This window comes from Symphodus melops (genome assembly GCF_947650265.1).
Source record: "Symphodus melops genome assembly, chromosome: 11".
In the NCBI taxonomy this organism is placed as follows: domain Eukaryota; kingdom Metazoa; phylum Chordata; class Actinopteri; order Labriformes; family Labridae; genus Symphodus; species Symphodus melops.
Genome location: NC_136701.1, coordinates 21,142,862 through 21,169,841, shown reverse-complemented (window position 1 = coordinate 21,169,841; position 26,980 = coordinate 21,142,862). Strand labels below are relative to the sequence as shown.

The 26,980-nt window shown below is 40.9% G+C and overlaps 1 protein-coding gene across 1 annotated transcript; it reads left to right on the top strand.

The window, feature by feature from the left end:
• The first annotated feature begins 540 nt into the window (after window positions 1-540).
• lrch2 (leucine-rich repeats and calponin homology (CH) domain containing 2) lies at window positions 541-26,980 on the top strand. Its single transcript, XM_079355615.1, is given in 22 exon segments — window positions 541-741; window positions 744-992; window positions 11,350-11,494; window positions 11,719-11,845; window positions 11,936-12,041; window positions 12,663-12,799; window positions 13,007-13,137; window positions 13,318-13,405; window positions 14,685-14,781; window positions 14,907-15,004; window positions 15,134-15,201; window positions 15,927-16,031; window positions 16,256-16,324; window positions 16,782-16,844; window positions 17,600-17,648; window positions 17,787-17,927; window positions 18,488-18,532; window positions 18,641-18,704; window positions 19,961-20,073; window positions 21,831-21,968; window positions 22,166-22,243; window positions 23,524-26,980. Coding segments are annotated over 22 exon segments (2,298 nt in total). The 5' UTR covers window positions 541-674; the 3' UTR covers window positions 23,644-26,980.

Genomic DNA, 26,980 nt, shown 5'->3' with positions numbered 1-26,980 from the left:
AATTAAAACAGACATGATCAATGCATCCTCGCCTCCATGCATTCATCTAACTGGACTTCATCCTGCTGTATCTGAGAGTCTTCTGAACCTACAACTTAAGTTTCTTTTGACATGTTATCCATTTATGTTTTCAGGCTTGAAACAACTACATTTCACAATCATTGGTTAACTAATGATCAATGCTGTGACTGTAATGTCAAAGGCACCGAAGTGCAATAAACTTTGGCATTTGTAAAAAAGTTATTGAATAATCCTGTTATAGCTGATAAACAGCTGAAATTAAATCAACATCTACAATCTCCATATCTCTTTGACTGCAATTCATTGTAAAATGTGATGTATTAGGAAACTTTTTTGAAGTATTAGGCCTCTGATTTTGTTTTTATCATAGTTCTTAATCATAATTTGGGCTATATGCTATATAAAGAAATCTTAATGTTATCAGTAGGACCCCAGGCCCCCTGTTTTGTATCCTGGGTCCCTTGCTGGGAGTTAAGCATGTCAGGTGGAGGAAGAGTAGAGCCTAAAATGGCCACCAAATCTTGATCACCATCCCCATCATCATCCTCATCATCATCCTCATCATCATCACCATCACAACCACCAACAGCAGCAGCAGCAGCAGCAGCAGCACCACCTCCGAATTAGCCCATCCCCTAGCGTCCGTCCCGGGCATGTACCCCGTATGCGCATGGGCGGAGAAACTGCCGCTGTGCGCTGTTATTATAGCAAGAGTAATTTCTTTTTTACGAAAATGGCGTCTAGTCAGGGAGGTGTGGGAGCTGTCACGGCTCTACAAAGCCATCACTGCCCCAGCGGACCTCACTGGAGCCCGGGCATCAGCCAGTACCAGCAGCAGCAGCACCACACGGCTCGCAGCCTGGACCGGGCTCTGGAGGATGCGGTCTGCTCCGGGATTCTCAACCTGAGCGGCAGGAAGCTGAGGGAGTACCCGGGGATGAGCTACGATCTGACGGACACAACACAAGCAGGTGGGGTGGCTGTGCATGCGTGGACCCAAAGGAAACCACGAGTCAGTCCAAGACAATATGCCTGTATTAGAATTTACAGTGCGTCTTTTGGAAGCTGCGCGTCCGCATTGTGCGTGCGTTTGGGTCTGATTTGAGCGCGTTAATATATATAGGTGTCACAACTTAAAGGGATATAGCGTCCAATGGGCTGGCTTCTGTGAATGTACATACACACCCTGGTAGTAGTCTAATTACTGTCCACTCAGTCTCATCATGCACGAGGGGGCTCGGCTGCTGTTTGTGTGGTTGTTTTGGTCGACGCCAGCAGCTCTCAGTCTCTCCCCCCTGGAGACACATGAATGAGACGGCAGGCGCACCCAAAGCCAGGAGCTGTGCAGCGGTTTTTTTGCCGACCGAGCCGCAGTTGATTTGGCACCAGGGCTGCTGCCGTGCTAGAGCAGAATATGAATGAACCCGAGAGGCTTGGTTGTAGATCTCGCTCATTGAATATCATTTGCGCTGAGCATGTGATAGGCTACACCTTCATGCTCTGCCTTTTTTTTTTTTCTCTCCCGGCACAACCAGACAAAAGATGCAGTACTTGCAGCCTCACCCCCCTGCTTGCCTGCACGCCTGCCTGGGTTGCCATTCCCCCATACAGCCCATAATGCATCAAAGAGGAGCAAGGCATAGGTCTGCTTTTGGTTTCACGTGCAGACTGATACCTTTGTGTCATTTCCTTTGTGGTGCATCTTCTGCACATAGTCAGTAGGTCAGTCAGTCTCACCTCTCATGAAGGCTACTACTCTGTATGTACTCATTTGTGTTAGACATGGTGGTTTAAGGAAGGGCTTATGTCGTAATTATAATAAATCACTCTTTGTCATTACCGTTGACATCTCAATTATACAAGATTTCACAGTGATGGTTTCTGCCTCTGAGATGTCCACATATACCATCTGGTGTTTCTCCACCATTTGCAGCTTATGGCAAGCCTCTGATTTGAGCCCTTTCCCCAAGGGGTTTCAATTTTTCTGCTCAAAGATTTTGCTCTCAACCTTTTTGAAAGCTGTCAAGATGAGGACTCATAGCAGGTTTTGTTAAACACTATTTAAATAATGCCTTTACTATTCATGTTAAAAAAAATAATGCAAGGCATCCTAAAGCAGACACACACACACACACACACACACACACACACACACACACACATCTGTTTGGACAGAGTGATGTAAGTTTAAATTGCTTGTGCCTGACAAGTGTGGAAAAACCTGAGGTGCAAATGCTGTGAAGAGCTGAAGTGCTACATTTTATGCACTGCACAGGTTTCCTTTCAGAGGAGAGATACATAGAACAGGAAGTTAGTGTGCACTATTTCTGGACTGCTGGGCTGAATTTACAACAGCTTTTTGTTTTAATGATCAGCACGTCGTTCTCTTAAAGCAGGACATGAATGCACTTAATATAATGGTGATCAAAGTATATATGACACATTTCTGTCACACCTTTCATGTCCAGCTAACACTGTAACTAATCCCTTCTCAGTGAATGCAACTGTCTTTTCTTGGGTTTTTTTTGGTTTTTTTCAAATCTTCATTTGGACATCTTGAATAAAAGGTGTGCTTGAGGGAAGTCTCACTTTCAAACGTGCAAAGAGAGAACAACGCCTGCCAGCACCACCCTATCAGCTTTACAATGCTGCGTGCTGCCTTCACATTTCACCATATTCATCCAATCAGAAGCCTTTCAACTTGAATATCAGTCAATTTTATTCAACTTAAATGATATTCTGATCCAGTCTGTGTTTTAGATGTATTTTGCAGTCTCTGGAGATTTTTGTAATGTTGATCAGTGCTTCATCTGTTCTATTCTTCATCTCCTCTCCGGAACAGCAAGTTTTATTAATAGAGAAGAAATGACCTTTTATCTGAAAACTATTTTAATAACTAATGTCATAGCCCTCTTATTTTCTTGTTAAATCTTAAGCTGTTTGTCTGTTCAGTATTTGAAGTAATAGCATTTTATCCTACCGATGAGTTGGGTGTGATTATGAATTGAATCCAGACCTTCGCTGTTTTTTTATTTTGAGTTAAATGTTTTTTTATAGAGCAGAGGGGTCCAGCTGACAACGGCTTTAAGAGACCCCCACCTGACTAATGAGCAGCAGAAGGCTGCAGTGTGTGCACAGAGAAAAAGGGAGAGGCCGTCTCACACATGGGTGTCTGTTTGCAATGTGCTTACTGGCAGTTTGTCTCCATTCAGTTTGTTTTTCCCATGGGGGAGTGAAAGAGCTCCGAGCTGCTGCCCCGACCTTGGAGAGGGGTCTAAGGAGAGGGGCATCAACCTGGGCAGATGCTCAGGTTCATATCCCAGCATGCCTCAGCCTGCCATTACCCTGCCCCAGAGGGTACAAACACATGCAGCGTGAGACACAGCAGCACCATGCAGTGTGTTCACTGACACTGTGCTTTACTGTATGTGCTTAACTATGAGGAATAAGACTAATATTTTATACCCAAAACTTTGTTGGCTTTCTCGGGGAGATAATGACTTATTTACAGTATATTTAAAAAATGTAGGTCATGCACAATATTAGTTTTATTTCTGTTCTCATTTTTATCACACTGTGTGGACCAAAATGGAGACTGACAGAAAATCTCTTCACACTTCATCCACTGCCTTCTTGCACATTCTTGCATCAGCCATGAAGAATTCGGTTTGATATTTAACAACCAAATAAAATCCAAATGTGAGGTCATAGAAAAGATAAGAAAGTGTGATTTATTTTCGTCGCCAACCAAGGATCTATGCGAAAAAAGAATCAAAAAGCTTCAAGCTGCCCTGTGAGTGTGCAGCGTTTCATGTCCAAACCTCTGAAGTGTACCAGCTCGTTGAACAGGTGGTGAAATTAATTCCAGTTCCATGTTTTGAGTTGAAACACAAAGTGCATTTTACATCTGAAGAATGCTTCTTTCCTGCTACATTCCTAAGAAGTCCTCCAAGGAAACCTGTGAAGGACGTTCTCTACAAGGACGCTGGCATTTCTGAACTTAATAACTGACTTGAGTCAATACCCTAAATGTCACGGCTCATTAAAGAATACTCACATTGCAGCCCAACGTCTCCAACAGGAGGCATTACAATAAAGATAAACGACGCACGCTGCTTTGTGCTATGCAAACTTTGTACTCTTGTACTTGAAATCCATTCAAATACTCTGGTTGCCTGTCCTGTCTTTTCTTGTGTCATGGAGACTCTGTGAACAAAGAGAGATGCTGGGTGGTAACTGAAAAGAACTGCCCCCGAGAAACAGATTTTGTCACATGGCACATAAAGAAAAGGAACATGAAAATAGCCTGAAAAAAAATCTACATTCCCAACTGGAGCTTCTTCCCTCAGGGCTCCTTTTTTCATGTGCTTCTGCATGTCTAGACAAGACATATGCATACCTGTCAGCAGGGACACAATGCCTCAGCTATCCCATGTCATGTTGCTAAATACATATAGCAACATATGTAATGCTACTGAACCAACAACATACACTTATAACTGTAAATTGAATGAAGAATTCAGTATATGCACAGTGATTTGTGCAGGTGAGCTGAGATACTTTTCCTAACAAAGATGACCGGAACTTTTGAAAAATATGACACTTATTGTCTTTGACAGGGAGAGCCTGTTAAAGCCTGCTGAACCTCACTTTTCTTTCAATCATCTTTAGACGTTAAAAAGAAATTTGCACAATTGTTGGTATTTTAAGCGCTAGAGAGAGAACAAAGAGTGACTTCTTCCCGACAAGAGTTGAAAGAGCTTTGAGTCAAATACGCTGGGGTATGGTGCTACACAACATCAAGAAAATATTAATGGTAGTTTTAAATGCTAACTATACTGGTTATTTTAGTGCTTTATTATACTCTTCTTCATGCCCTATGGGACATTCATTGAGCTCTCACCTTGGCAGCATGTTGTGCATCTCCTCATAACAGTTTTATCTTTTCAAGCTCTTGGGTCATATTTTTTTGTGCCTCTCAGGTATACTTTTTCTCAGTGGTGTCCATCTTAAGGCGACTTAAGTGATCCCTTCCCATTACATTTAGGACACACCTAGCCATCCCAAATGTTTGCATGTGCTTTCCCTGATTATGCTCTGGCGACCTGTTTTCTTTTGGAGTAGATTGTTGGATATTTTCTTTGCGCAGAAGATCATGCAGGTTCATCTGATGCATCTGTTTTGAAATGGTAATCCTGTCAGACTTAACCACCCAGAGTTGTGACATTGCTGTAATTGAAGAGCATCTTAGTTTTACGGCTTTTTGACTGGATCTCCAGATATTGAGGAGTTTAGAAAGGGCAGCTTGAACCTTTGCTAGTCTAGATTTGTTGTCTTTTTGGGCCTTCTGTCCTTATTAATGAGGATGGTCAAGTGTTTCACAAACTCTAGTGGCGCCTCATTCACAAGGAAAGGCCATGTAGGGGTGTTAACATGTATCACTTGTTTTTCAGAAGTGTTAAAGCCCCACCTGTCGTGCAAAGTTTTGAGCATGTCAGTTTTTGGTCAGCATGTTGGCATTTGTTGGTTGAGCGGAGAGCAAGATTGTCTGCAAAGTGAAGATCTTCCAAGTCAGAGAACAGGTTGTTGTTTGCTGCAGTGGTGGTGATGATTCAGTCAGTGGTAACCAGAAAGAGGATGGAACAGATGATACACCCTTGTGTCACTCCAGAGTGAACAGGGAACCAGTTGGAGTGGGTGCAGCCCATAATAACGCTGTGTTTGAAATGTTCATGAAAAAGTTTTTTTGATTGTCTAAATCTATCCATCTTTCTTCCAGAGTGTGTTTTGGTGGACTTCATTAATCAGGCAGCATGACATTTGTATCATTATTTATTTATGAGTTATTCTTTTTATAACCAAGCAACACTATATTGGACATAATGGCAAAATATATATTTAATTACCGGTACTAAGACTTAGAAATGAATCACAATTTCATAGTTGCTGTGAATTTGAGAAATTAGTATTTAGATAAACACATCCAAAAAACAGACCATTCCTTTCACACAACTGTTTTGATGCAGTCAGATGAAGCTATCAGTGACTTTCACATTAGTTGGTACCAATTTAAGTTGAGAAGAAAAAAGCTTTTTTGGATTCAGAAGGCCCCCTTGCACTTAAAGATGTTTTGTGAAACATGGATCACACCATATAAACATAAAAATGGAGTTTTACACATTGAATCGTGTGTTTGGCATTTGTAATTAACACATTACTCTTTTTTTGTTGGCCTTCATTGTGGGCAGCAAAGTAAAGATATATTTTGTCTGTGTATGTGAATGTACAATTGTTTATGAATGAATCTGTCTGTGTGTTTTTGTGTGTCAGTATGTGGCTGCTTCGCATGCACTGATGAAAAGGCTTGAGGGGAAGTAAAGACTCTGTGTAAGGGTGAAGCTTGGCCTAGATACGGACAAACTTTGTGCCTGACCTTGAACACAAGAGTTCAAATGAATTGCCCCATAAAAGCACCAGCTGACAACCCCCCACACAGAAGCTGTGCAAATACAGCCGAGAGGACTCCCTCGGGCCAAACCTCAAACAGAAGTAAATGCGCGGCCCAAAAACGACATAATTATCTAGCAGTTCATTTGAAGAGGGCTCTGGGCATCTTTGGATGAAAAGCGGTCGGTCCTGAGCCACCCAGGATACCAACCTGAATAGTAAATGCTCAAAAGTGGCCTCATTGCCTTATCATTGTTGACATAGAATCATGAGGAAGAAGATATGTCCGCACACTTGCTTAAAGGTCACAAAAAGTTTATTCTATTACAGTCACGTTGTTTTGAACAGAGGTCAGAATGATCTTCTTTCTCAGTTTTTGCACTGCCCTGCAGCTACGTCATGTGAGTATAACTACGCCCTTTTTTCTGAAACAGAATGCAAATTCACCATATTTACACAAAAGCAATTTGCCTCTCATGTTACAGGGCAGGAAGCTCAAATGTTTTTTTTTTCATCATGTTGTAATGTTCCAGGTTGAAAGTTGTTAAATGAAGGTAATCTTAAAAACGTTTTGATTTCCTCTTCTCTACATTTGAATATAAATTAAAAGACAATGAAGGAAGAAAATCCAGCAGGACTTTATTCAAAGTAAAAACTACGCATTTGATTAATTTATAACTACGTCAGCAGCAGCTTATGTTGTTAGCATTGAGGCAAGATAAGGGGAAATAAAAACATCTGCCTGCTAATAATTCTGTCATCTAAAATATGAGCAAAAGCTAACGCTCAGGTTGCTATTGGTAAACAGAAAGATAGGCTGTAACTCTCAGCTAACTGTTAATTTATTTGAATGCTCAATTTATTTCTAGATAAAAATGAAAATAATAATGAATAATAATGAAGTCATATTCTAAGTTAAGGCAACATATTTGATAACCTGACAACTGCACCAAACATTAGCTAATGCTAGGTTTAAACCACTTAGCTTATTTTTTAGTTAGCTAAAAAATAACCAAAAGCTTGCTTTTTGTATATTAAAAGATAGGAATGACAGCTTTTAGCTAACTATTTAGGCATTTAATTTCCCATAATCTCACAATAAATTACATAGTATTAGATAATAAAGTCAAACGCTTCTATGTTAGAAAATATTTAGCTTGAAAGTAGTTGAGTGCTTAACAAGTTAAGTTTAATAATCCTAAAAGATGTTAGACAATGTAAGTCCATGGCTTATGGTCATGTTAGCAAGGGAGCAATTGTTAGCTTTCAGTTTTCACTCTACATGGCCCTTTCAAATATGAATGATTATTTGAAATGATAATGATCCTTTGATTCTCTCTACATCTTCAGTTTAATTCACTGATGATGGAAGCATGCAACATTATTAAACCTTTTATGTTGCAGGCTTAGCATGACCTCTGACTACAATGACCTGATTTCTGGCTGAAATTAGACTCTGCTAGTCTAGATTGATTGTAGAAGGATTTATCTGCCTGGCTATCAAATTCCTCATTTAAATCACATGGGGTACATTATGCTCACAGAAGGTACCTGTCTGGCTCTGAACACCCAGCTGTGCTCCAGACCACACCCCCAAACCTTGCCAGCAAGACACACAGTGGTCACGTCTGCAGCAGGGCACACATAATTAACCCCAATTAATCACGTTTCTGTCAGGTTCCTTTCCTATTTGTCATTTAATTGAACCTTCTAGTTAAAGATTTTTATCATTTCTTTGCATTTGATGCTGGAATTTGTAAACCATATGTGATCATTTCTGCTCCATTTTTTTAACATATTTTTGTGCATTTTTAATGCAATTTAAACAAATGTCTCTTTAAATGTATAAACTCTCAGCACAAAGATAGAAAGAGAGAGAGAGGGACTGCTCTGCTATTTGCACTGGGGAGAATATACTGTATACAGAGTTTGCTGTGTCACGGTAGGACAGACCCACTGTCTGCACAAGCAACATTAATAAATGGATTTACTGATTTCTTAGGAGGGTGCAGTTTAGAAATGGTGCCAAGGTTGTGGTCTTGTCTGACTGGTGGTGCCTGTCCTGCGGGAGCTCTGGGCGACCAGCAGGTGGATAAGGGGCCTACTGTGGGCTGCAGATGGTGCACTGCCTGTGATGGAGGAGGGAGCAAGGGGATAGAGATAGAAAGGCTCTCAAAGCTGCCTCCACCCACCTCCCTTCATCTCCAATCGACCTAAATGATTCCACTGCTCCAGAAGAATTCCCAGTTGTGGTGTGGATAGAGGGAGGAATTGAGGTGGTCCACATGCAGCTGGGTTACAACATCAAGGTCTAACCCTCAGGGGGCGACACAATTTTCTCTTAATGGAAAACAAGCAAAGCCTGTGACCTCAGCTTTGGTTTGTCCCCATGTGGTAATTTCTGCTTCCCTTAACCTCTGGCCATCTTTTGCCTTTTGTGCTGCTGACTGTCTCATGGTCTGCTCCTCACTTCTGCTTATTTGCTGCTGTCTGAGCTCAGAGACATGACTACAGAGTCTATCTGCTCTGCTGTTGCTCATGCATGGCCTGTCATAAAAGAGCTTATTTAAAGACTGACACAACTGTGACACATGGTTCTGCTCGCTCCATGACGCCTTATAACCTTACAGAGACGGGATTATCGCTTGCAAAAACGTACAAGTTAAAATTCTGCGTGAATAAAAGCTGATATGTCATTCTGTAAATTCTCTATGCTTTACCATCCATGCAAACAGAAACCTCTTAACAGTAGGTTAGTATAAAGCTTAATTGTTTAATAATGGGTTGTAGCTATATGCAGTTGCATGCATTAAGGAGATGGAGGTTGTGTTTTCTTTCCCAGCATCACAAATGTAGCACTTAAGCGAGGTGGGACTGAATAATTGAAAGCTGTTTTATCTGTGGCTGCGCAGCTTCCCACATAGGTCTCTAATTATCGTGTCACCCCGAGATAATTCAGAAGACAAGATCATTCACACACAGACACACACACACACACACACACACACACAGGCTGCTTAATCAATATGTGTCTGAAGGTAAATTCTACGCAATATCCGGCTGTCTTTATATGTGCGGTTCTCATAGATTACCATGTATCCTCATGTTTGCTGTTAAAATGGATGCTGTTTGTTGTGTGTGAGATCTATTCAATAAAGAAACAAAGAGTGGTAGGGAAAGAAAGAAATGTGTGTGTGTATTCAAGTGTGCGTGCTTGGGACAGTGAGTGCTGTGTGAGTGATTCAGCAACCTTGAGGAATAAAGTGCCTAACCCAAGCTCTGTGCGTGATCAAAAGGCATGCATGAATTATAGGCCTCCAGAGGGAGCGCCAGTCCCGTTGATGTGATGTAGGCCGATATGGAGATTTTAAATATGATGTATTGGTATGAGAAAGGTCTGAATGTTGACAGTTGAGTAATGAGCCGAGCCACCACTATCTGTCTGTGTGTCCTCTTTTGCTTTGACTTTCTTGGGCGAGACAGAGAGAGAGAGAGAGAGAGAGAGAGAGAAAAGCTGCATGCATATTCATTGACTCTGGCAGAGATTACATTAATATTCTGTTGCGGCACAATTGGCTTCAGTGTTTAAGCACATGATCTCTTGTGAAAGGTCAGTACTATCCAGGTTACACTCTTGATTGCAGTGTGTCCTTTTATACAATCAGCATCCAAATAAAAACACATTTGTAATTTATGAAATCAAAATATCCAAACATATCCAAATAATACGTTAATAATAACTTAAGATACACAAGAAAATGGAAACATATTACTACATAAAGTGAATAGGCCCACAGATGAAATATTCTATCTTTGGGAATCCTCTTTCTCTCTAACACCAAAAAGCTCCCCCTCACTACATGTTAAACATTTTGTTCATTTCATTTACACTGATGTCTCTATATGACCCACACAAGCAAACAAAAACCACCAGTGACACATCTGATCGTTGGATTATTACTACATTTTATTACTGAATGTCTGAACACAGCTGCTGCAGGACAGGTGTCAGACAAACACACTTTAACAGCATGCTGCCTGCAGCCACTGCCTGTCAGCATCAGCAGTTATGCCTCAATTATTAGAGATAGGAGGGTGGATAGAGTCAGAAATCCAGGCGAGAGAGAGAGAGGAATGAGGAAAGGTGCCACAGGTGGGATTTGAGGTGCACATGGGGTGGAAGCACTAACCACTGCTCGGGCACCAGGTCGCCCACCAACAATGATTTTTCAGTGAGTGATAAATTGACTGTTAAACGAAAGCTGGATCATTTCAGACCAAAGGTCGGAAAGGACCGAAAGTTCGTCACAGGATTTTCAAAGAACGAAAACAAAACAAAGCAGTTTGCATGCCAAGAAATACCTAGAATTAAATGGCCCATTCTTCTTTACAGAACAATTGTACTTAATGCATCACATTGTGTAGAAAATATTTTAGATCTAAGATGAGTCAAAGTGATCAAGCTCAGAGATATGAATCTTATTAAAACTCTAAATATCTTCAATGGATTATTCCAGACTATCATTGGACATAAAAAACGTCTTGAATAGAAAGAAAAGACGTGCAGTGACTTCAAAGATTTTCCACCGAGTCATAATAAAGTAAAGCCATTACAGCGCCTCTCACAGAGAAATCGATAGTAGAAATACTGCGATATCACTCTGCCAGTCGCACTCCAACCTTCCAGACCTAAGACTCTGGTGTAATCTTAGACAAGTGTTAAATGTAAAGGCGTGGTGCCCATCGCTCAATCAAAGAGAAGTATTGATCTCTCTGCTGACAGTAAACATATCAGACAGGGCCCAGATCTTCAGAGTGTATCATTTATATCACATGTATGTTTAATGTGCACCTGTTTCATCCGCTCTTTTTCCTCTGCAGATTTATCCAAGAATCGCCTGACAGAAGTCCCTCCTGAGGTGTGTCTGTTCGCCCCCCTGGAGTCGCTCAACCTCTACCACAACTGCATCAAGTGCATCCCAGAAGCCATTATCAACCTGCAGATTCTGACTTATCTTGACATCAGGTGGGTCATGGCTAAAACTCTACTTTCTGTTTGTTCCTGTTCCTGTCTCATGGGCTCAGTAGGCTCAGTTTTTAGAGGAGCTTGTTCCTCTTCACTGACAGGTCAAAAATGCATACATGAAAGAGAGGCAGTTCCTCAATTCCCAGTCACAGATACTCACTCTTGCATGCTTCTGTTTACTATTTGAAATTTAGGTCAGTGCTTTTTTTTTTCTCTCTCTGCAGCCGAAATCTCTTGTCAGTTCTGCCAAAATACTTGTTCAGCCTCCCCCTCAAAGTTCTGCTTGTGAGCAACAACAAGCTGGTGTCCATCCCTGAGGAGATTGGGAAGGCGAAAGAGTTGATGGAGCTGGTGAGCAGCCCGTTTGTTGGTGAACATCATCTTGTGCATATCATCCTGCCTTTTTTCACCTTATTCCTTGCACTATGTCTCCTCCCGCAGGACGTTAGCTGTAATGAGATCCAGGTGCTGCCGGCTCAGGTCGGGAGGCTTCATGCCTTACGAGAACTCAACATCAGGAAGAACTGTCTCCACATGCTGCCTGAGGGTCAGATCAGCACTCGAGATGCTTTGTTTGTTTTTCTCTCTAAAACCTCCAGTCTTTGATTTATTTTGACTTGTTGGCAAGTGAACCCGTTCTTAACACCCAAGAATAACACCTATGCAGTGTTCGACTTGTGTTGGCTGTCATGTCGAAGTTTCTGCCTTTCTTTGCACTGGTTTGAATTTGAATACATTAAATCAAACATGTACCTTTCCTTTACATTGGAGAACCAAAAAAAGTTTGATGATTGATTTGCATGCATCTCAAATGTTTTGTGAAAAGTGGGCGTTTCCCACTCAAGCAGAGGTTTTGTGTGAATATGCTTCTGAGTTACATAATCTGAACTGTGGTGTTAAGTTTGGATGACACCAACAGTAAGGATATCTCTGCTTCTTCACTTCTGTGGAGTGAGGAGTGCAGATGTTTATGAAACTACATGAACGTTACTGCTTAAAGCAGATCAGCCCAGAGATTAGACCATGCACTTGGCTCAGTCTTGAGGGTGGTGCAGTAAACTGACAGGGTGTAACCCACAGGAATTACATAGTAGAATTTTTTCCCCCTCATTTGCATGTTGGATTTAACAAAAGCTTCTTTTGTTTTGTTTTTGGTCTGTACTTGCAGAGTTGGCTGATCTGCCTCTCATCCGACTCGACTTCTCCTGCAATAAGATCACAGAGATACCTGCAGCGTACAGAAAACTCAGGCAGCTGCAGCACATCATCCTCGACAACAATCCTATGCAGTCTCCACCCGCTCAGGTACATCCGTTGTGTCATTGTGTTTATGTTAACCATGTGGATGTAAAGCACTTATGGTTTTTGTCTTTTATTAGTCACACCCCTCACCCTGTCATGTTCCTCGTCCAGTTGCACCATCTAGTGGATAACTGACCATTTTCCTCTGTCGTTGTCAAAACAACACAGACCCAAGAGACACTTACTGTAGCCTGCATTTGTGTTTTTCAGATTTGTCTCAAGGGCAAAGTGCACATATTTAAGTACCTGAACATCCAGGCGTGTAGGATGGACAAGAAGCCAGACACCCTGGACCTTCCCTCCCTCGGCAAGCGCTGCCTTCCACAGCCGCTGACAGATAGGTAGAAAAACCATCATAGTTACTGTTTCATCATGATGTGAAACATAATGTACTTACTTAAAGTCTGTTGGTTTTAAAAAGGTCTCTTGCACGTACACATGCTGCCTTGATTCTAACTCGTGCATCAATTGGATCATTTCCTGTTCGCCCTACTGAGAAGTTTGTTTTCATTTTTTTCCAGCATGGAAGATTTTTATCCCAGTAAGAACCACGGGCCTGACTCTGGAATCGGTAGTGACAATGGCGACAAGAGGCTGTCTACGACTGAGGTCAGAATTCTTTCTACGCAGCGTGCAGCCTTTTCAGATATCTGTTTTCAGTTCAGTTCAGACTGTTGTTGTCCCTCGAGGGGAAACTTGATTTACAGCAGTAAGTAGAAACACAACACATTAAAAGAGAAAGGACAACGCGACATATCCTAATTTAACCAAGAAAAGAAAATGTAAGTGTTTATTAACAATTGGAATGATAGCAGTGATAATTACCTCTTTTACCTCCAATGGGAAGGGAAAGAATAAATTCTTCCCAGAGAGGATGATCAGAGCTGGCCAAGATTTACTTTTCTTTCCTCACAATTTGTCTGTTCCAAATATCTGACAAGGAAAGCTGCTGAGTGCCAATTATTTTACTGTCTGTTTTAATAGGATAGACGATGAAAACCACCAACAATAAAACGCTTCAAATAGATTCAACAAAGGTGGAATAAAGCCACCAGTGTCATGTCCACACCCTTTCTGCAGATTGTAGTTGTGTTCTGGTCATGATTCAGCTTCTTGTCACTGAAAGTAGAATGTCTGGCAAGAATTGAAGCCTAATTGATTGGTTTGTGGCTGCCATGGTAGAAAAAAAACAGGAGAGGTTGTCCTGGGAGCCAACGACTTTTAGACACATACTGTACAGTAGGTAGGTGTAGGGCTCCCTATCTTCTGCTCATATTCGCTTTTAGATGTTGTGTATTATGTTTTAACTACTCTTTTATTTAACTACCCAGGGGAAGTTAAGCTCGGGCAATTTTGGAAATATTCTGAATTGTAAACTTTCCATGGGAATTAATGGGGAAAAAAAAACATTTGAGGAAGCTAGCATCATGTTAAGATCATAGATGGTAAATGAAGTGATGCTAGCTAGAGCTTATTTAACATTTAACTTATCAGCTAGCTATCTACTGTATGAATACATTTAATGTGATATTTTGCACACATTAACACCATACATTATATTTATAAACATGTATAATATCATACCATAATATCATGCGTCTGTGCATGGAGGGGGCGTGGCCTCAATAGTGTACATCAAGTGTACTTGCATGAGATCTGTTAAGGGCCAAGCTTCAATTTTGTAAATTCCTTGTTTATTGTCATGGAACGTTTCCAACTTTAAAAATTCCAAGAACTTTGTATCCCTCGTATTGAGAAATATTTGAAGTAGAGGTGACTGTGAGCCAAATTCTGCAGCTCTACCATTGATTTAAAAATGGGCCAAAGTGAATGAACCTTCGAATGACTCATTCAAACCGCTCTCTGTTCTTCTTCTTCTCTCCTGCAGCCTTCAGACGATGACACTGTCAGCCTGCACTCCCAGATTTCAGAGACAGCCCGTGCTGACGCCCTCTCACTCCTCTCCAAAATGGATTCTTGCAAAGGTTACCGAAAATAAGTATCACATATTCCCTATGAAAGCAATAAGAGAGACACGGGGGTGGTTGAATGAAGTGCCTAAAATGTTGGAGTTTATGTGATGAACGCGGATGCTTCCTCCCTCTATCAGATCAGGATCTCTATGACTTTATAGAGCCCAACCCGGACGAGGATCCTGCTCTGTCAGAGTGTGATGGGCAGCAGAGCACTCATGTGTCTTGTATAAAGGTATGGCTCAATCTGTGTATCAATAGGATGGTCACAAAGGCGGAGAAAGAAACCATTCCCCCGGACATAGATCAGTAAATGCTTGCTGGTTCTACATGGTGTGTGTATGTGTGTGTTTGTGTGTTTCAGGAACTGGAGAAAGTTCTTAACATGTCTCACCAAAGCAAAGATAAAGACAGCTGGAAAGAGGAGTCTAAGTAAGTTTCTGGCTCATCACTGCAGTCAGATAAACAACTTCTTTCTTAGTCTTAAGTCTTGAATCATAAAATTTCCTTCACCAAGATTGCAAAACAAAAAAAGAAATGTGATATTTACCTAGTTTCTCGATGACATGTTTCAGTGATGAGTCACTGGGCTGTAAAACAGTAACAACCTAGTTAGTTGTTTGTTAGGCAGCTGCAGAGGTTTACAACACAAACAAGCACGCAAAGAGCTGATTAAAGTTGCTGTTTTTCAAAGTTAGAGCAAAGTGATGCCATGCCAGCACAGTGAAACTGAGAAATAATTCTGTGCTTTACATCCTCCATTATATCAGAGGGAATGAGTATATTAAGCATTTGCTTTAGGTAGCATGCATTTTTGAAAACTAAAGTCCTCGAGTCAACCGATGGCAAAAAAAGTATTTGATCGACTACCACAAACCATCACAGAAAGAGGGGAGCGCTGCGAGCAGACAAAAAACAGCTGACACCCAGGGTACTTTTTTAAATAGATATTTCAGTTAATATGCACAAAACGTTTCATTTGATAAAACATCTTTAAATAATCCCCATTCATTACAACAGTGATTTAAAGAAATAAAAGAAAAGGTCTAGACTGGACCCCGTGTTAGGTTCTGATTGGTTGAAGTTGTATTTATTAACTTGTGTGTCCGACTGTGTGCAGTTCCTGCAGGATTGACCTAATTGTGATCTTTTCCCAGTTCCGATAAGGAGCAGCTGGTTGAAGAAGAGGATGATGAGCTGAAGGAGGTTCTGGATCTGAGGAAGATTGCAGTTCAGCTCTTGCAGCAGGAGCAGCAGAACAGGTCTGTGAGAAAGCTGTCGGTTAGTTTCTGGTAGCTTCTCCGTACCCTGTTCCTTGTTTAATCTGATATTTGTCCCCCAATGGTAACAGCCAAGATGGAATTGGATGTTTTTATTTTAATTATTTTTTTGTTGCTTTCACCGACTGATACTGCTGGAGTGAATAACCAAACTCCCTACTTACATGCTGGTCTGGTCTTGTTTCCATTTGATGTTCGGCCTCTAGGCGACGATCCTTAATTTGCAGAGCAGAGAGTCTCATCCACCGACGGAGAGTTACCGGCCGAGCACACAGGTAGGTGGATTTTAATGATCATGATTTACAGATAGCGTGCGAAACAATGAATGTTTCTATGAAAGTACTATGAACATGCACAATAGAATCTAGACTGTTTCTTTGCTGTAACATGTACACTATAATGTATAATACAGTATGTAGTATGTATATTTCCAAGTCAGAGGTAGATATCAGCCTTCTTTTTCCCAAAGCTGTTGTGGGATTAAGTGGTTGTAAAAGAAAAAAAAGATTGAAATAATAATGCCTTATAATCCATTAGTAGACAAATCGGTATGTGTTGCTCAACTGTTCAAATTCCCATTAAAATAAAGCCACAGGAGCATGACTGGAAATGCCTTTCTGACATCACAATAGTTTAATCACTGCTGTTGATGAATGAGTGTCACATGAGTCCGTGGTAACATTCATCATGACAGGTCTGTGACTGAATCTGCATCTGTTTTTATGTTCCCAGGTTCTTGAGTCACTCTGGCAGCTCCAGCAACAAACCCAGGCCCCCACCTCAGGCGGCACGCAGGTACCTTCTTACAGGATCACCGTGGCAACCTGAAAAATTTCACACGCATCACGCTACACTCATTACTGAACATTAAGACATATTATATTTATTTATTTTTACGTTATTTTGTCTGAGAACATTAAATACAACTTTGATATTACCTCTGACAGCCTTAAAGTTAGCTTATGCATACATACAGTATATAGATCAGCAGGTAGACGTGATGGGCAGGTCACTGGGGAAGGTGACGTTTATTTGTTTTTTTTTTACCAGGACACAAAAAGAAATTGAAGGACACCAATGACCTAGACATCAACGTTTATTTGATCCTGTGTACGATCCACTCTCCCCCCGCCACAGTGCTCGATTTGATTCTTATTTCTTTTTGTAAGTTGACAAGAGAGAATTAACTCCCCGACTTATGACTGCATGTGTCCCAATTCAAGAACATCCCAAACTTTTTTTTGGAGTCAGAGCGTTGTTCCTTTCTTTGCATTAAAAGACAAAACTCTCTTGGACATTCTAGTATTCCAACAGTAAGCACACCTGCTCGAGGTTTCAGGTTACTTCTGAACCTGAAAGTGCTCCCTGAAAGAGACATTGAGGATCTTATGTACTTATTCAAAATTAGACTTTGAATCTTAAATCCAGAATCGTTTTGAATCGAAAATGGATTCTCAATCGAATCGTGAGACACCCAAAGATTTCTAGCATTATGTGAATGTTGTCTCAAAGATTGTTTCAATGTGGTAACACCTCCGTCTTTCTTCTAGTGCTTCTCTGGATGAAGGAAGTAGTGGAGCATCAATGCTGATCGGACAGGTACAGGCACTTTTAATAAGATGTCCCAAGTGATATTTTACCAGCCAATCAATCTGCTGATGTGTACCCCGGTGATGTCTTCATCTGGAAGCAGTATTCAGGGAGAATACTTTAAACTTAAGCTTTCTGCTTTTACAGCCCTCTTCTTCCTGCTCCTTCGATGGCAGCCTGAAAACAGATCTCTCAGATTCAGAACCAAAGTGGCCTGAGGTCCCACCTGTCCTCAATCAGAACGAAGACCGCAGGAGGAACAAGTACCTGAGGAAAGACTATCTCAAGGTGTGCACAAACCTCTCAGTAACCTGAGCTGTCTAATTCAAAACATTTGGTCTGATGGAGGCATGAACCACTGTGTTTTTTTGTTATTATTGTTAGTTTCATGGTGAGGCACAATAAATCTCTTGTGTTTTGTTTGTCTGTCTGGTGTTTGTTATAATGAAAAAAATAAATACATTTGAAAAGAAGCTGTCTAGTTTGTGGCTTGCTGAAGGGAAATTCTGTAGAACATACCTCAAAAGTTGCCTGAGGATAAAGTCTCTCCCTCTAATCAGAGAGGTGTGTTTTAGCTGCAGACTAACTGGGACACTCTGTCTGAAAATAGATGCTGTTGTTCAGGTCATTCAACTTCTCGTTACTTGGGTGAAACATTTCTGAAGCATGTATCTTAGAATCTGGGCCACTTCTATCTTCACTGCTAGACACCATTAAAGTGGGATATACAGTTGTTTTTGTTTGTGCATCATTTAATCCCAAAGATCCTTAAAACAGGATGTGACAATATGTTATAATAAGAAAAAAATCAATCCTGAAAAGCGTGTTTATTTCTCTTTTCCCCTTAGTACAAGTGTCAGAGTGCTCGGAAAAACTCCAACGACGACTGCGATGTGAGTGTAATAAACATCCTGATAAAAATCTTCGCATTTTATGAGCTCTGAACGTCTTCCAGTTTTAGACAATACCTTTGAATGTTTATTTTTTTTCTTCTTTTCCAGGAGGGCTTGCGCAGCAGCGATTTCAGCACCACTCTGACAGTGTTTGGACTCAAGCCGAGATCAGGTAAATCAAAGGTTCTGGCTTATGTGTTGATTTGGCTCAGAGGAGGTAAACTGGTCCACTGTTGTTTTTTCCTGAGACGTGTCCCTGAAACAGTGCACCTTGTATTTCACATGACTCGTATCATGCATGCATGGACTGGTCAAGCGTGACAGAGTTCATTTGCATTTGAATATCCTCTTCCAAAGAAAACAGGGAAATACACGAGAAGGGTGTGCTGAACTGCTTGTGACCTGTGGCTCCTGTCCCGCATGTCACTCCCGCCTCTCTTTTTACCTTATTTCTAACTGTCCACAGTCCTGTCTCTAGAATAACAACACATTACAATCAAAAGGTCTAGCTGTCACTTAAAATCCAATAAAATGAAACGTAGAAATGGTACAGAGACAGAGACTTGTTAAATATATCATGCATTTGGCTTTGGTTCAAAAGAAACACAAATGAAGCCTGTGCTCCACTTTTACCCTTGGCTCATATCAAATATAATGTGAACACTTTACCTTTTTCCTGAAGCCAAACAATCTTTTAGGAATGTCTTGCCAGCTTTTCTCTAGAAGTGGGGAAAGTTTTCTTAGGAACTGTTGCTCTCTTCTCAAACAGTAGACTACTTCAGCTTTTTAACAGGCTGAGATCTTGGGCAGTTCCCAGGCTCCTGACAAAACAGCCCTCGAGCCAAGACTGCGCCGGGCATGCAAAAAGCGATAGGGGGAGATGAGTGTTAAATATAATGACTCACGAGTAAATATCAACTTTTAGTCGATTGTCACCTAATCTGTTGGATTTTATCATGAAGTGCATGTGTGTAAAATCTTGATATGGTAAAACACAACCAGCTGAGCTGTCAGAGTTGAATGAGGTGCAGAAAGAAAAGAACGGGGTCATTAAGACTGATAAGAAACTCTTGTCCATCCCATCTTTAGTACAACACGTCAGAAGTGTTTTCATACCTCAACACATTTCCCACATAGGAAGGTATTTTTCTTCTAGAGAAAGATTCTTTACAAATATGAATCCCCCTGATCATCATCGGACATGAGACTTTGATTCTTGCTGTTTAGATTACATTTCATTGTAGCCCACCCAGGACAGAACCAGTGAGCTGAGCAGATGTTTCCACAGCTGGCCTGAAAATGACCTCAGGGCGGCTTTGTGTGTTTGGCTTGCTATATAGACCGTAATAGATGTGTTGACTTTTTTCCTTGAATCTCCCAGTGTGTTACCTGGAAGTGAGATCTTTGCTGTTTCCATGTATTTTTCAGCCTTTACCAGAGGAAGCCGACAGGAGTACAACTCCACAGACCCCAGTTTCACAATGAGGAGGAAGATGGAGCACTTGAGAGAGGAAATGGAGCAGATTGGATTGTTACGACAGGTCAGAAGTCTCACAGCCTGTTTTTTACTTTTCACAAAGACGTGAGTTACACAGAGGATAAAGCTCTGCCAGATCCTGCTCCTGCTTTAAATTATATGTCCATGTTTCATAACTTGTTTATAAGAAGAGGACTCATACCGTAAACATCAGGAGCGATAGTTGTCAGTGTTGAGAGTCATTTAAATACAGTTGTAAAATATTTTATTTGGTACTAAACACTAAAGTGATTTTACATGAAAAGTCTCTGGTTTCATTGGTTCTCATAATGTAGTGTTGAAATAAATATAATATAATTAATAAAGTATGTAAAATAAAAAATGAAACTAATAACATTGATGCAGACATTAGTTTGTATTTGGCGTGGCCCGAGGACGTTATCCTAAACCAATCGGAGGCTTCAGGTGGATGCTGGAGAGGTAATGGGGTAAGTGCAGTACTAGTGCAGATCAGGGCTGGAGATGAAAGGACTGGTGATTTTGCAGCTTGAATAGGCCTCTAATTAGAAGGAGGTGTTGTCAGGTGATTGTAGAGAATGACTCATGTGAGGTGTGAAATCAGTGCAGCTCGAGTCGACTGCCTGAACTAGCTTACATACATATAACAGACAAGAAACTCCCTGGACAGAAAATCACAGGTAGAGGGTCGTGAACATCCCTAAATCAAGCTGCTAGACTTCTTTTCTTTGTCTGTGTCGGTGCCTTTCTGCAGATCTTGTTGGTACATTGCTGCCAAGTGTCTGTCAGTGGAACGCCAAAGGCAGGACTGTGTGCTGTTTAGTATTAATGTGGACCACATTGCATCTTGTTCACATGAGTCTTCACTTATGAAATTATATTTACTCTATTTCCAAGAGACAGAGTGAAAAGTCCTAGATGACTCAGAGTCCTAGATGTCAAGCATGAATACAAAAATGGGAGGGAAAAAAAGGAAATAAGGATGCTTGACTGAGTGTATATGCCTTAAACAGTTTAGCATTAAAGATCCATCTTAAAGACGAAGGATGAAGAAATCATGAAGTGGATGTGGAGTTCCCAACATTGTTTTCATTTGTCCGTATAGGACATTTCGAAATGCCTGAATATCAAAGATGAGATAATAGATAGATGATATAGATAGCAGGGTAGGACACAAAGAAGGACTCTGTTTTAAAGTCTAGAAGCAACAATAGCATTCAAAGAAAGACAAGGTGTGCACTGGCAGCGTTTACCATACTGAATGATGAGGAAGAATGCAGACCCTCCCTTACACAAGAACAATAACAAGATTTAACTGTGCAAATCATTCTGTCATTCATATCTGTTAAGCTATCATATCACTGTTTTCTAGTAGCAAGTCCTAGCTTGATTCGTAACTATCTGTGTATGTTTTCACAGTGATAGTAACTAGCCATAGTACTTTTTCAATTTTAATTCAACCTTAACAAACCCTTGCATTTAAGAATAAAAATCACAACTGCTGGCCAGAAATAGAAAATCTTCTGGCAAAACACTGCAGTCACTGTTTTACTTTGAAAATCATCCATGTGTGTTCAGGACAATGACTTGAAGCAGCATGTCATCAAATAAACAGCTTTTTCAATATATAAACAGTATGGACTGTGTTTCTTATAAGAGCCAATGTGTGGCTCATGCAGTAAAGTTCAGGTGTAGACACTCTGAAAATAGGAACACATACACACACACACACACACACACACACACACACTTTTTATCAAAGGGAACAGGGATGCCATGAGCTCATTGTTAATGTGTTTGCAGAACATCGAGTCCAGACTGAAGGTGTTGCTCCCTGACGATGTCGGAGCTGCTCTTATGGACGGGGTCGTCCTTTGTCATTTAGCCAATCACATTTGTCCTCGGTCTGTCTCCAGCATCCATGTCCCGTCTCCTGCAGTGGTAAGCAAAGTGACACCACAACAGTTTGATGTTTGTATTTAAAATGACAAGGCCGTAGAATTAAAGATATTACCTTCTTAATTTCTTATACGTTTTTTTTTCTCGTAACAGTATGGTGTATGTAGTTAAAAGCTGGGAGAAGCTATGTTGTTCCTTCTGCTTTTCACGGCTAACATTTTTGATATTTTGGCCCCCAGCCAAAGCTTAGCATGGCTAAATGTCGTAGGAATGTGGAGAACTTCCTGGATGCGTGTAAGAAGCTTGGTGTGCCTCAGGTAATAACCTCACACTAACTCACCACATTGTATTTAATTCATGTTTTTGTGGTTTGCTGAAATTGACTGTTGAGCTACATAGTTAATGGCTCCTCAAGTGCTCTCATGAACACTAGCTGGTCTGCTATATTGTTCCATTTAGCTGATAAGCCTCAATGGAGAATGAAGGAAAGCCGGCTCAAGTCAAAAATGACAAACGTGCAGAAAAGGAGCAAGCAATCGCTCCATCCAGATGACGAGAAAGCATAAACTCTAATTCTGAAAGGTTTCAGTCCAAACACAATGTTAAGGTACATGACCACAAAAAGGACACAATATTATGTTATGTTTTGATAGCTGGATTTCTTATGTGAAGTTTAACCACAAGTAGGTAATGAAATGTGGATACATGAATTGCATTGAAATATTTTCATTGAAAGAAATCTAAACGTTTTTATCTTGAAGTCTTTCCACTGAAACAATCTTTCTGTGTCCAGGCGTCATTGTTGTTCCTCAGTGTTCTGGAAGTTTGGGTTTGGACGTAACCAAAAGCTCCTCTTAGGAACTCTTACTGTAGTTGATTTTGGCACCCTCTCCGGCACTCTTAAGCACGACTATCCCTCGTCATCATTCCTGCACTGGCCTGCATTCACACTGCTCCAGGACTAACTGGGTCTGAGCACAGTTACCTCTTGTACATAACGTCGTAATACAACACACGATTCTCGAGAACACGGAGCAATCATTGAAACGTGTTGAAACAGGGAAGCCCTTTAGATATATATTTGACTGATAAACACAAACAACTCTTATGAGTGTGCTTTTAATAATCACAACACTGATGAACTACATGTTGTCACTTTTTATCTTTGACATTCAGGCATGCTTTGTAGATTGTACCCGTTTCATTTTTATTGAATACTATTTTAAAACATGAACATTGTTGACTTTTAGAGGGGCGGGCGTCCTTCATGTCATCAAGTTTGCAATTCTAAAACTCTGAGTAGCTCCCACAGAAAAATCTGCAGAAATACAGTGGATTTTGATGTTAGGAAATCAACATTAGAGCTGTCAAATGCTTGGCTTGATTACATAATATTTAATGTTTTCATTTGTACAAAGACAGCACAGGTTAAATTCCTCGTGTGTTAATCATACCTGGCCAATAAAGCTGATTTTGATTCTGGCTGTGGGACAACACACGACTAAGAGGAACTTAAACACTGTGAGACCTCGAGTGGAGTCATTGGGATCTTTCTTGAGATGAGTGTAACCGATAAGAACTCCATTCTGCCCTGCAGGAAAACCTGTGTCTGCCCCATCACATCCTGGAGGAGCGTGGTCTGGTGAAGGTCGGTGTGACGGTCCAAGCTCTGCTCGACCTTCCGTCATCGAAGCCCTCACAGCTGTCAGCTGTTTGACAAAAGCCTCAATGAAACCTCTACGCGGAGCAAATCCCCACGCCCCCAAACCACCGGGGACCAGAGAGCCCCCTTTGGACGAGGACCCGGTGGACTGCTGGTTCTTCGGGTGTCTTCTTCTGCCTGACTGAAACAGGAGACGTGAGGGAGAGAAACCTCTGTCTCTTGATATGATGTCAGCTGTCGCAATCTTCCCATGCCTCATATCTTCATTAGTATCTTGTTCCTCGTGACTGAACTCTTCCTGTGTGTGCGTGGACTACTGACCTGACTGTGTGTTTTCTGCACAGTTTGCACATCCCTCTTTACATGCTCAGTGATTATTGAGCCTGCGAGTTCCAGTACTGAGTATTTCCATGCTGGTGTGGGAGATGCGGGCAATGTGAAAGTGACAGACTCGTGACTCATTTTTTACTGGCGAGACCTCAGCTGCGCGCTGACCTCACGATCACAAACACCTGACTGTGACCTCAAGAGGTTCATACGCTCTTTGACTTTATCTTTCAATTCATTTTGCCCGAAATCCCTTTTGAATCTATTGATGTTCTGGTTTTGTTTAATTTTGTCTAAAGTGTTTAATTTAAACCGTCATTCTTAACATTGGACTCAAGCTTTTCCAGCGAGAGAATCATTTGATCTTTTTTTTCAAATGATGAAGTCATGCTACAGTGGACTTTCTGCCCAGTTTAAGTAAAATGGAAATATTTTCCAGTGCTATCGAGTACTACACAAACTTGTGTGACGCAACGTTGAACCACTGATTACGTGCTCGGCTGTGGCCACACGCACAAGGATTAAGTGGTGTAGCATTTCCTTTGTTTCCTCTTTTGGAAAAGTTTCCTATGTTCTAACTTTGGTAAAGCTTTTATACTTTCTCCAGTCATTGCCAATCATCTTTGATCATGTGGTTAGCCATGTAGTAAGACACAGTGCAGTTTGGATTTGATGTCACATCCTCAAATGAAACACTTTTATACTGCTTGTGTTTTTGAACTGAGGGCCGTCTCAGAAAGCTGCTTAGAGACCTTTCACACATGAAAAAGCTTCTCTTACTGCCAGGCCACTGTGCTGCATCGTGTTTCTCAAACGTTTGAATATTTCAGGGAAATTAACTTATTTATGTATTTATGTATGTATTTGTTTTATATTTATTATATGTTGATGCTTTGTGTGGCCCACTTCATGACTCACAGTTGATCATAAATCAACAGAGCGTTTACAGATGTCACGCTTTAATCTCAAAGTGGTTGACACGGTGTAACATGAGTACCACTAAGCTGGATCCATCATTCATCAGTGGAGCTTAGTGGGTTTATTGAAGGGTACATAAAAGACAGCTTGTTGTGTTTAGCTGGATTGCAGACTTTTAGATATAATGTATGTGAACAAAATTGTAAGGTAGAGTCCACACAGACCAATGGACATTAACAGGCCACATCCTTGCAACCGAGATAAACCATCTTTCTAAGCCTCAATAACTATAAATTATAAAGTTGGAAATTATTTAACAAAAATAAAAAAGTTGTTTCTATGCAACTGTTTTGGCACGGCAAAGGAGTGGAGGTTTAGTAAGGTGAGAATGAAAATATTCAGACCAACACCCTAATCCTTTGTCCATGTACCAGGGGCATTTCAAAGGAGTTATTAAATAAGCTGTGCAAGCCTGGGCATCGTCCTACGTACAGTATCATCTGATTTCATATTGCTTACCTATTCATCAATCGATGTACATGCCGGTACATGGATAATGGAGCTGAGCAAGTTTGAAAATTCAAAAGAATCTATAACAGTCTGCCTGAACATGCCAACTTTAAAAAATAACTTAAATGTATAGAGAAGTAACTGAGGGGCTAACTCCTGCTCCTTCCTTTGACATCTGTGCGTGCCAGTGTCTCACTGGAATATGTGTGCAGTTTCCCTCACTTCTTTGTAAGTGTACTCCCAAAAAAGTGTTGAGTCATTGAGTCATTCACATTTGTGCAAAGTGGAACAAAACACCGGTGTCTCTTTCTCTTTCTTTTCTGTTTAAATGCAACACATCTATGCTCTCATATGTTTCCACGCTGATGCCTTATTCTTATTTTACCTGCAAAAATCGACTCTATAGCCCCTTTCACACATGCAGTCCTGAACATTTCAGGAGAGCCTGCCGTGTCTGACATTTTCCGAAGGTCCTATATTTAACCACGTTTGACGGGCCAGAGGTGGTTTCAGGAGGCAGGGCTTGCTGTAAAAAGGACACTACTGAAGTCATAGGGTGCATTCGGATTGTCCCTCCTATCTACTTTCACTATCCACTTTACCTTAACCCCGTGAAAACGTCACGGGGTTAAGGTAAGGTGTTAGGAGAATTCATAAAGGACGTAGGAAAAGGCGATTGCGATGTTTTGACAATCCGACACTAGGTGACGTCATAATAATGTAGCGGCGGCTGAGGTTGGTGACGCGAGTCTGCCTTGGTGGAACTACAGTTTTCAAAAAATGGACTACAAAAAGCTCATCTAAAAATGTTTCCCTTGTGCCTTCTTACCGGTGAAATAATCCTAAAAACCACGGGGTGTGAATAAAAATAAAAGGCTTTATTAGATAACAGGAAACTTCACTTTGATGGTTTTATAACATCACGTTCAGAGTTTAACTCTGGATTTAAGATAGTTTAAAGTTAAGGTAAATTATTACAGTGCTAGCCTCTATGATCTGCGTCTCTTTTCCTTTTTTTATAAACATGGTTTTATAGACCTATTACAATTTCACGTATTAAAATCATCAAATAACAGCAAATAATCTCGACAAACATGATACAAGAATGTATAAAAGCAATGTTTACCTTCTTCACACACACACAAAGAAATGAAATAAATACAAAGGCTGTGACTAATGATAAGTCAAATCAATATGCAGATTATCTCCACATTTCTCCTCTGACAGATCGTTAGTTTTCGTGAACGCTCGGATATGGGTCGGATGCGCGAGTCGCTTTAAAAGTTGCGGCTGCAATGAATTGTGGGGCGGCACTTTCTTATCTCCTTTCGTAAAGGATGGTCCAGTGTTTCCTATGCTAAAGGAGGTTATAAAGGAAGCATAGAGCCACCTTTCCTGAACTTTTAGAGAATTCGAACGGCTCTTATCTTGGCCGCCACTTAACTGCTTCCGGGGTTAAGGAAAAAAACGCGAGTGAAAGTGGATAGGAGGGACAATCCGAACGCACCCTCAGTGTAATAATGTTTACAACACATCCAAGATGGTGGACACAGTAACAGTCTGACATTATGATAACAGTTTTTGCCTTTATATCAGTGTTACGTTTAATGGAACATTTTCACTGTATAAACAAAAA